Raw genomic sequence first — 10352 nt, forward strand, 5'->3', positions numbered from 1 at the left:
CCAGGATGGTCGTTGATCTCCTGACCTCATGATCCGCCCGCTTTGGCCTCCCAAAGTGCTGGGATTACAAGCGTGAGCCACCGCTCCCAGCTGCCACCAACTGTCTTTAGGAGCTTGGGGGCCATAATATCCCTGAGAACCACAGTTGTCCAAATCCTCCTTGGAACATAGGTTTTCATCCTTGGGCCTAGGGCTATGGTAGAAAGACCTATTGTCAAAAAGACACTAAACGAGGCAGATGTCAGGGCATGTGAGATCCCTGCTTCTGCCAGCACGCTTTGCTGTATACAGCCCTATTTTGGTGGTCTTTGCTGATACCCTAACAGCATGCCTTTGGGGACTCCCCAATACTGTGGCACTGTACCTTTTTTCCTGTGAAATACACCCAGTGTTTCTCTCTTGCAGCTGAGAGCAATGACGGCTACCACATCATCCTGAAATGTGGACTCTGAGCAGCAGTGGGCCTCGTACCTATCTCCAGCTCCCAGCCCTGTGGATCCCCATGGATGTAGAAATTGCCCCACTGTAAGCTGTGGCCTCACCAGGCAAGCTGAGGCCAGGAGGGACCCTACCCAGTCTGTGAAAGCTACAGAGCACCAACCAGCAGAAGCCTGTGGACACCAAGTACGGTGTACAGAAAGCCAGTAGCTCCTTTCTCCCTTCCTCTTGGCCTCCAGATTTTGAATGGTTCCTTGTTCTTTTCTATTGGTCCAACCCCGACATTCTCAAAGGGCAAACAGTGGAGACGTCTGCTCTGAAACCCTTCATCCCTTAGTTGGAAGCTGATTGGGTATCTTGGTGCCGCCTGTATTGGTCCCTTCTGACCACACTCCTGCCTCCAGAGAAAGCTCTGCTTCACCCTGGAAGCTGGTACCTTTACCTCCTCCTCTGGGAATTGGCTGCATGGCCAGCACTGCTGACTTGATGGGAGCAGTTTGCCCTCATTCTCCTGTTTCAGGTTTGCTTCCCTTCTCAGTGACCCTGGTGAGCATCCGCCTTTCCTGTTCTTGGATGAATTGATGGGAGTGGGGCTATTCTGTGCCTTCTACCTCTTTCTTCTCTACGTTATTTCTAAGGATCTGCTGCTGCGGAACCCAAAGATGTGCTCCTGTCTCCGCACTGGCGCATTGGCGTGGTAGATGCCACAATGTATGTGCACAGCCTTTCTCACAGACATTAGTTCTGAGGCCCTTCGTGGGGAGGTTAGGGGGGTGGTAATAGAAAAAGACTATTTTATTTCCTGGCAATCATGGGTAAGGAGGATTAGGAATGAGCATTCCATTCCTAGGTGTCATCAGAATACCAGGCCCTCTTGGATGGACTTACAGAAAGTTAGAGAAGACCTTGGTGAACCGCTGCTAAACTTGCCACAGGAACAGTGTATTTTCTCTGAGTGCCCCTCACTTAAATGTTTTATCTTTGTTTGTTTGTAGAGGCTATGTTTAGGGTATTTTGCTGCATCAGAATGGGTGCATCATCTTTCTTAATGGCCTAACTATCGGGAAATTTGAGTGTCGGTAACTGTGGTAGACTCAGAAATTCGTCTTTGTCTTGCCTCTGGTTCCTGGGATCCAGTGATCTCTACTGGCCCAGGGCTTCAGCTCTTTGTTAATTTAGGTTCATGGGGAACCCTCTGACCACCTGAATGGGATGTCATAGCTTCTAAATGGAGCTTCTGTGGAATGAAGTGCTAGACTGAAGGATTACCAGAATAAAACAGGGTCTACAATGGGTAGAACTTGTTTTATAGATGAGGAAACCAAGGCTCAGAGGGGCAAAGTCACCTGTGTGGTAGCACATAGTGATAGGGTAGCGATATAAATTTATCACATAAACCAGGACATTTCAGAATAAAAGGGGCTCTGTTAGTCATTATGTTGGGTAATACATGGCATTCCTACAGAACAGAGTGAGGACAGGCTCCTGATTCCTCTTCCTTCTTTAGAGGAGAAGCAGGGAGTGGGTTAACTAACAGCTTTATTGAGATGTCATTTCACATGCCATTCAGTTTACCCATTGCTAGTGTCCAATTCTATTCACAGGACCACCATCAATTCACAGAATTACAATCAACGTTGGTACATTTTCATCACCTCCAGTAGAAACCCCATACCCTTTGTCACTCCCCTACTTTCCCAACTCCTGCAGTCCAAGGCAGCCATGAATCTACTTTCTATGTAAGATTGACCTACTCTGGACATTTCATATATCTGGAATCATGTGATACCTCTTTTGTGACTGGCTTCTTCCACTGAATGTTTTCTAGGGCCATCCAAGTTGAGGATATATCAGTACTTCATTCCTTTGTATTGCTGAATAATACTTCATTGTGTAGCTAGAGCACATTTGTTTATTGATTCATCAATTGATGGACATTTGTGTGTTTTTACTTTTTGGCTACTCTGAATGATGCTGCTATGAACATATTTCTACAAGATTTTGTGTGGACATATGTTTTCATTTCTTTTGGGAATATACATAGGAGTGGAATTGCTAGGTCTTAACGGTAACTCCGTGTTTTAACTTTTTGAGAAACTGCCAGACTGTTTTCTACAGCAGCTGTACCATTTTACATTCCCACCAACAATGTATCCAGGTTTCAATTTCTCTGCATCCTCGCCAACACTTGCTATTATCTGACTTTTTGCTTTTAGCATCCTAATGAGTATGAAGTGCTATCTTATGGTTTTGATTTGCATTTCCCTGATGGCTACTGATGTTGAGTGTCTTTTCGTGTGCTTACGGGCCATGCATATTTCTTCTTCGGAGAAAGGTCTATCCAGATCCTTTGCCTATTTTTAACTGAGTTGTCTTTTTTTTTGTTGTTTTCTATTTTCCTAACCACTAGACTACCAGGGATGAGCCTTCTTTTTATTATTGAGTTGGGTGAGCTATTTGTATATTCTAGACGCCAGTCTGTTATCAGGTATATGATTGGTAAAAACGTTCTCCCATTCTGTGGATTGTTTTCACTTTCTTGATGGTGTCCTTTGAGGCACAAAACTTTTTAATTTTGATGATTTCCAAGATACCTATTTTTTTTCTATTGTCACTTGTGCTTTTGGTGCCATATGTAGAAAACCATTGCCTAATCCAAGGTCAAGAAGATTAATACCTGTGTTTTCTTCTAAGAACTTGTATAGTTTTAGTTCTCACAATGGTCTTTGATCCATTTCGAGTATATTTTTGTATATGATGTGAAGTAGGGGTCCAGCTTCATTCTTTTGCTTGTGGATCTCCACTTGTCCCACTGCTGATTATTGAGAATAATATCCTTTCTCCACGGAATTGTTTTGGCACCCTTGCTAAAGGCCTCTGCTTCTTACTGGATCTTCTTTCCTGGGACATGGTGTTGTTAGGAAGCTTACCTTTTTTTTTTTTTTCACTTAGTCTGTTCGGTTCCACCAGTTTTACGCTGCCTTTCTACTCTGTTGCTTGCTGTCTCCCTCTTTACCTGAGTCAACGGTACCGAGTCCTTTCTCTCTCCGATGTTCCCCAGTCTTTCTTGATGCATGTTCTGGCTCCACACACTAGTCCTTGGAGGAAGGTTGAGACCAATGATTTCCTATTATGAGTCATGAGGAAACTGAATCACCTAGAAGTGGAATAATGTGCTCAGGATCACACAGCCCATTAGTGGAAGGACCAGGACTAGACCTTTAGTCTTCTGAGGTCCAGCCCCTCAGGCTGTCTGTCATCACTGTACCCAAGTGATGTCACTACCAAGGCCAAATGATGGTGGGCTAAATTTTAATTCTCAAAAGTGTGGGAGGCTAATATTTTCTTCTAAGTTCCAAAAGAAGATGTAATAAAAGTCTGTTACCTTAAGTGTGCTATTAGTAGAGTCTTCCATTTTTCTGGCATGCCCCTGGCATCTGCTCTTCTTACCTTCTCGTGGTTATAGTTAAAGCTTATAGCTTATGAAAGAATAGAAAATAATAAATACCAAAAAAAGTACGCATGGTAATTTGGTACCAAAATATCTCAGCTGCCTAACTTAGCAACTCATCCCTTCCACAGGGGTCAGATGAGCTAAAGCTCCAGGTTTTATTTTTCATTTGATTGACATACAGAAAAGCCATAGCCCTTCCCACATCTGTCCAGGGTCTTTCCTGTGAGTCCAGAGGTGCTGGCCTGTTGAGCAGGACAGCTCTTCCCAGGGCACTCCCACCAACCTGTGGCTTCTGAACTGCAGCTTCTTTTTACAGTGAACCCCAGAGGGAAATAAGACAGACACATATGCTCAGGCCACCATCTTGAACTGGAAGCCCAAAGCTGAGTTCCTTACTCTTAGGTCATCACGGTTTTTGCGGGGTATCTGTTTGCAAGGTTAAGATAAACCCTTTCCTATTTACCAGGTTGTCCCTTCCGGATGAAGGGACAGAGGCTGTTGAATGGAGGAATAATAGGTTTGCTGGAGGAGGGACATAAGGCTTTGACTTGGGGTCCTAAGCAAAGGTCAGTTGTTGCCCTAGTGACCTCTTGCCCAGACAGCCCAGAGCCCCTTACACAGAGCTATTAACCTAGAGAAGGCTTTACCAGCAGTGGACTGGAGCCAGCCAGGGTCACAAGTTTCCAAGTCCAGCGTTGCTTCAGGGGCTGGCCTGAGTAACTGAAGATCTGAAAATCATTAACAAGTCGATGAAATAAACGGAAAAGCCTCTTAGGCTGTTGTCAGTGGAGCAGAGGGAGAAAGTCCCTAGGCGCTCAGAGGGAGTGGGAAAACAGTGGATGATTGGGTGGGGGTGGGGGATTAGATGTTGGCACTGCCTGGGGTGTAGGAGGAGGAACAGGGAACCAAGAGTCAGGGTCCTAGATCCCAGACCCTTGCTCAGTATGAGTCTCTTTGCCTCTCTGGGTCTCTATCTCCTCCTCTTACAAATACAGGCTTGGTGATCTCTGCAGATGGCACCAACCTGCCATGAAATGAATCTGAGGGGTTTTCCCATTTTTCCCTCCATCAAAATCGTACAAAAAGCTGGACATGGTGGCACATGCCTCTAATCCTAGCATTTTGGGAGGCCGAGGTGGGAGAATCACTTGACACCAAGAGTTCGAGACCAGCCTGGGCATCGTAGTGAGACTCCATCTCTGTCTTTTTGAAAATAAAAAATCTTTGAAAATTGCACAACAGGCAGGAGACCTTTATGTGTGCCCATCCTGGTTGTACACAGTGCCACCAGTGCTCCTGCAGTGCAAGGCTGCATGCTTCTTGACATGGATCAGACTGTGTCCATCGTGTCTTTGGGAATCAGCCCTAGCTCCTAACTGGGCTGACTACTTCCTCCGCAAACTTATGGGGGCCCCTAGATATTCCTTGCCAGCCAGGGACCAGACACAGTGTGGGCACAGTCTGTATCATTGGTGCACATGTGCGTGTTTACGTGTGTACCTGGGTTCCTTCCCTCGCTCATGAATTTGCCATGAGCACAGCCAGAAGCAGCCTCAGCTTGGCAAGGTGTGGAGATGACTGCTGTTCCCTTCGCATTTGGGGAAAACAGACTCCCTCGGTAGCTTGATGATTCTCTTTTGATCTTGTGTGACCTCCTGGAGAGTGGATGAAGCTGGTGGCCTTAGCTCTTCTAGACAGTGTAAGTGGCACTGGGCGAGGCCCCCAAGAACAGGGCAAGGTCTCTAGAGTGGGTCTCCCACACGACTGGCTTCACACAGGCACTTGTCCTCGGGTTGCATGCTCTGTGTCATGTTACCAGTCCAGGGTTGCAAGTAGGAAATGTTTGTACCCTCTTCTGATTGCCACCTCCTTCCCATTGCCCCTTAGGGACAGGGCTTGAGGGCCAGTGAGGTGCTGGTCAGGCACCCCAGGCCTCCTTCTTGGGACCTGCCCAGGGGCACCCTGAGAGCTCCTGAAACCCCCACTTAGCTTCCAGACCTTTCTGCAAAAGCTCCTCCTGGCTTTCCTCCCTCCCCCAATCTATGGGTCACAGCTAACAGATCCGAGGGCAACTGCTGCGCTAGTGGCCAGGGCTGCACCTGCCATCCCTGGCTCTGCCACTTTACGGCCTTCTAGAGGCAGTGTCCCTAGGAAGTAGCTCTGAGGCATGGGTTTTCTGCTCTGTGCAGGGCAGCTGATGGGATGAGGTGGGGAAGGGCGGTCACTGCTTGGGCCCCAGCTGGCCAGCCTGGCGATGGGGCAACCAAACCATGTCCCCCAGCAAAGGGCCAGAGTGGGAACCTGTCCTCATGCCCTTCGTCCTGAGGAGCCCTGAGGTGGGCAGCAGAGGCCAGGGAAAGTTTTCGGGACTTCATCAAAGAGAACAATATCCTCAGCTCCGCACCCCTCATCATCCTGTATCAGCACTTACCGGTGTGTGACTGCCGTTGTCAGCCAGCACACAGTGGGCCCACCCGGCCCACTGGCTGTTTATGCCACGGATTTATGATAGGGAATATTATCTTTGAACCCAATTAAGTGTTTTCTCCCCCATCAAAAAAAAAAAAAAATTCTTATTATTAGTAGACATGTATTTACCAAAAATATGTACTCAATTATTGTATTTTGGATTTTATCAATTTAAAAATTGTGGAAATTTGTTTGCTCTTATGCCAACATAATATTGATTTTGCCTCTTGGCTCTGAAAGCCCAAAATATTTACCATCTAGCCCGTTACAGAAAAAGTCTGCTGACTACTGAGCCAGACCTCCATTACCTCCATCCCCGTTGGATTATTTAAAGAAAGTCTCAGACAGTAAGGGCTTTTTTAAAAGAATGAAATGACTTGGTTTGAGCTTGGAAGCAGGGGAAGCACTCAGATGAGCAGTTTCTGCATTAACCCTGCCTGTCACGCATCTCGTGTCCTGTGTGGCTGGCGAGCCCCCCTTGGAAGGTTCTGGTGCTTCAGCTGGCTCCTGCAGAGTCCGCCCCGCCTCGTGGTGCGAATGCAGAGCCGTTTGCTTTCCTTCTTGCCGCTTCCTGTTCCTGGAGACCCGCTGGGCCTTTGGCCTGCATCCCCTGGCCAGGCCCCTCAGGGTTGATGCGTGGAGGCCTTTGAGCAGTGGTGTGCAGCAGTGGCCTCCTGGCCGGCTCACACTCTTGTCCTGGGAGGGGCAGCCTGATCTCACCTCCACCTAGTACCTTGGGGACTGCGGACCTCTTGGCTTCTCTGGAGCCTGCATGCCTCTTCCCATGTGTCCAGCTGCTCTTCTTGCTACAAAGGGGACCGCTTACAGTGGCCTCAGCTTGGTGGTTTTGAGGGGCAGCCCCTGGCCCTCCATAAGGGTATCCTGGGCCTGAGAATTCTGTATCTGCCATTGGAGGATGGACAGCCTCAAATGGAAGGAGTCCCACGGGAGATGGGTCCGAGGTCCAGCTGTGGGCCATCCAGCCCCCTGTGGCTTGTCTAGCCTCTGTGCACCCCTGGTGTCTTCACTCCAGGGGCAGACAGCAGCCACTGCAGTCCCTTTCTCCGTGAGTAACAGTAGTGGTAGCAGCTGGGGCTAACAGGCTAGGCTTTGTGTTCTGCATGTTTGCTCAGCTTCTCACTTGATCCTCCCTAAAGCGATGGGGAGGCCCCCACTAGCCCAGTTTTCAGGAAGTCAACGGGGAGGTTAGATGGGGGCCAGGGTCCCACAGCTACTGATGGCCCGAGCCAGGTTGAGCTTCCTGGTGTCCAGTCCGGATCCCACTTGCAGATCTCATGCTCTCAGATAGGTGGGACGAGTTCTTTTGTCACAGTGCTTGCTCTGTCTTGAGGCCTCATTGCTGGCTGGGTGTGCTCTGCTGGGAAAAGCTTTGTGGGGCTTGCTTGGTTAACCACAGAAGAGAAGGGGACTGTTTGGGGTGCCTCCCTGCAGCCTCCCCGTGCTGGGTGGAAGCACGGTTACTGTGTCCTCTAATGTTCGTGTATTTAAAGTGATTTCTTTCTAAAGATGTAACCTCCGCACCTTTCTCCAGATTGGGTGACTCTTTTCTAAAGGTGGTGGGAGTATCTGTTGGGGTGGCATGGCCCTTGGATGGGTCAGGTGGGTGTGAGAGGTCCTGGGGAGGTGGGCGTTGAGCTCGAAGTTGTCCTACTGCCATGTTTTTGTACCTGAAATAAAGCATATTTTGCACTTGTTACTGTACCATTGTGCGGACGAGAAGTCTGTATGTGGGATCTGTGCTTGGGTTAGAATGCAAATAAAACTCACGTTTGTAAGAAACCTCTGTGGCTCAGGCCTTGAGTTGTTTTGCTTTTTTGTTTGTTAGATTCTGGTAAAATATACAAAACATAAAATTTACCATCTTCGCTATTTGAATTGTACATGTCAGCGGTATTAAGTACACTCACATTGTTGTGCAACCATCACACCATCCATCTCCAGAATTCTTAATTTTTTGTTGAGACAGGGTCTTATTCTGTCACCTAGGCTGGAGTGCAGTGGCATGATCTCTGCTCACTGCAGCCTCGACCTCCCCAGGCTCAGGTGATTCTCCTACCTCAACCTCCCAAGTAGCTGGAACTACAGGCGCATGCCACCATACCCAGCTAATTTGTTTGTATTTTGTAGAGACGGGGTTTCACCGTGTTGCCCAGGCTGGTATTGAACTCTTGGCCTCAAGCAGTCTGCCCACCTCAAGCACGGTGGCTGATGCCTATAAATGCTGAGATTACAGGTGTGAGCCACCACGCCCAGCCCAGAGTTCTTTTCATCTTGCAAAACCGAACCTTTGTATCCATTAAACACTAACTTCCCGTCCCCCAGTGTTAGTCCATTTGCATTGCTACAAGGAATACCTGATACTGGGTAATTTATAAAGAGATTTGGCTCATGCTTCTGCAGGCTGTACACGGCCTCAGCATCTGCTTCTGGTAAGGGCCTCAGGAAGCTTACAGTCGTGGCGGAAGGTGAAGGAGAAACTCCAGCATGTCACAGGGTGAGAGAGGGAACAAGAAAGAGGGAGAAGGCGCTAGGCTCTTTTAATCAGATCTCGTGTGAACCCAGAGAGGACTCACTCATTATGAGGACACCACTAAGCCATTCATGAGGGATTTGCCCCCGTGACCCAAACACCTCCTACGAGGCCTGCCTACTACATTGGAGGTCACATTTCAACTTGAGACTTGGAAGGGACACATCCAAACCATATCACCCTTGTCCCAGCCCCTAGCAACTGCTTTTGTCATTTCTGACTATGAGGGACATCATAAAAGTGGAATCATATAGTATTTGGCCTGTGACCGGGGTGTCCTCAAGGTTCATCCATATTGTAGCACGTCTCAGAATTTACTTTTTTTTTTTTTTTTTTTTTGAGACAGTCTTGCTCTGTTGCCCAGGCTGGAGTGAGATGGCATGATCTCAGCTCACTGCCACCTCCACCTCCCAGATTCAAACGATTATCCCGCCTCAAGCCTCCCAAGTAGCTGGGATTACAGGTGCCTGCCACCATGCCCGGCTAACTTTTGTATTTTTAGTAGAAATTGTGTTTTGCCATATTGGCCAGGCTGGTCTCGAAGTCCTGACCTCAGGTTATCTGCCTGCCTCGGCTTGTCAAAGTGTTGGGATTACAGGCGTGAGCCACCACCCCCGGCCAGACTCCTTCCTTTTTAAGGCTGAATAATACTGTTGTATGGATAGCCCACATTTTGTTTATCCACTCATCCTTCAATGGACATTTTGGTTGCTTCCATGTTTAGCTATTGTGAATGATGCTGCTATGCACATGAGTGTGACCAGACAGCTCTTCATGTCCCTGCTTTCAGTTCTTTTGGGTAATGCTCAAAAGTGGGATTGCTGGGTCAATTCCATGTTTAATTTTTTGAGGAACCACCATCCTATTTTCCACAGGGGCTGCACCATTTTACATTCCCTCCAACAGTGCACAAAGGTTCCAATTACTCCTTGCCAACACCTATTATTTTCCTGGGGTTTTTTTTTTTTTTTTTTGTCTTTGTTTTTTAATAGCAGCCATTGTAACTGGAGGCCTCAGGTGTTTGAAGTTTGATCAGTGGGTGGGCTGGCTGAATGCTGGTCAGCACGTTTGCAGCACTGCCATCCCAGTCTCTTATCTCTTACCAGGACCAGGGCTGTAGCCCATGAGCCACCCACAGCCCTCCCTCTCAGCCCCCTATCCTGCTCTGAAACCTTGCTACCCTGACGACAACTTTCCCAAGCTCTTCTGTCTCCAGCGTCCATTCTGATCATGTGTGCCCATGGCGCCCAGAGCTGTGGCTCCTTCATGCCTGCTGCCCGTGTTCTCCCCAGGCTTCCAAGCCCCACGGATGGCGCTCCTCCCACCCCGCACTGGTAAAGCTCACCTCTCCTCTCAAGTTGCCTGCACGTCCCTGTGAGAGGAGCAGAGGGTATGCACAGTGGGAGGGCCTTCAGGCCTTAGGTTGGATTCCTGGGTACG

At 48.3% G+C, this 10352-nt stretch overlaps 1 protein-coding gene across 2 annotated transcripts in view; it reads left to right on the top strand.

The window, feature by feature from the left end:
* Positions 1-8161, top strand: part of TFCP2L1 (transcription factor CP2 like 1) — a 71023-nt gene extending 62862 nt beyond the window's left edge. For both annotated transcript variants that reach the window (XM_054478736.2, XM_054478737.2), the window contains one exon: positions 406-8161. In XM_054478736.2, coding sequence (XP_054334711.1) covers positions 406-452 — 47 coding nt within the window. In that variant the 3' untranslated portion in view covers positions 453-8161. The remainder of the gene's footprint in view (positions 1-405) is intronic.
* Positions 8162-10352: the final 2191 nt, after the last annotated feature.

Source organism: Pongo pygmaeus, chromosome 11 (assembly GCF_028885625.2).
Source record: "Pongo pygmaeus isolate AG05252 chromosome 11, NHGRI_mPonPyg2-v2.0_pri, whole genome shotgun sequence".
In the NCBI taxonomy this organism is placed as follows: Eukaryota; Metazoa; Chordata; class Mammalia; order Primates; family Hominidae; genus Pongo; species Pongo pygmaeus.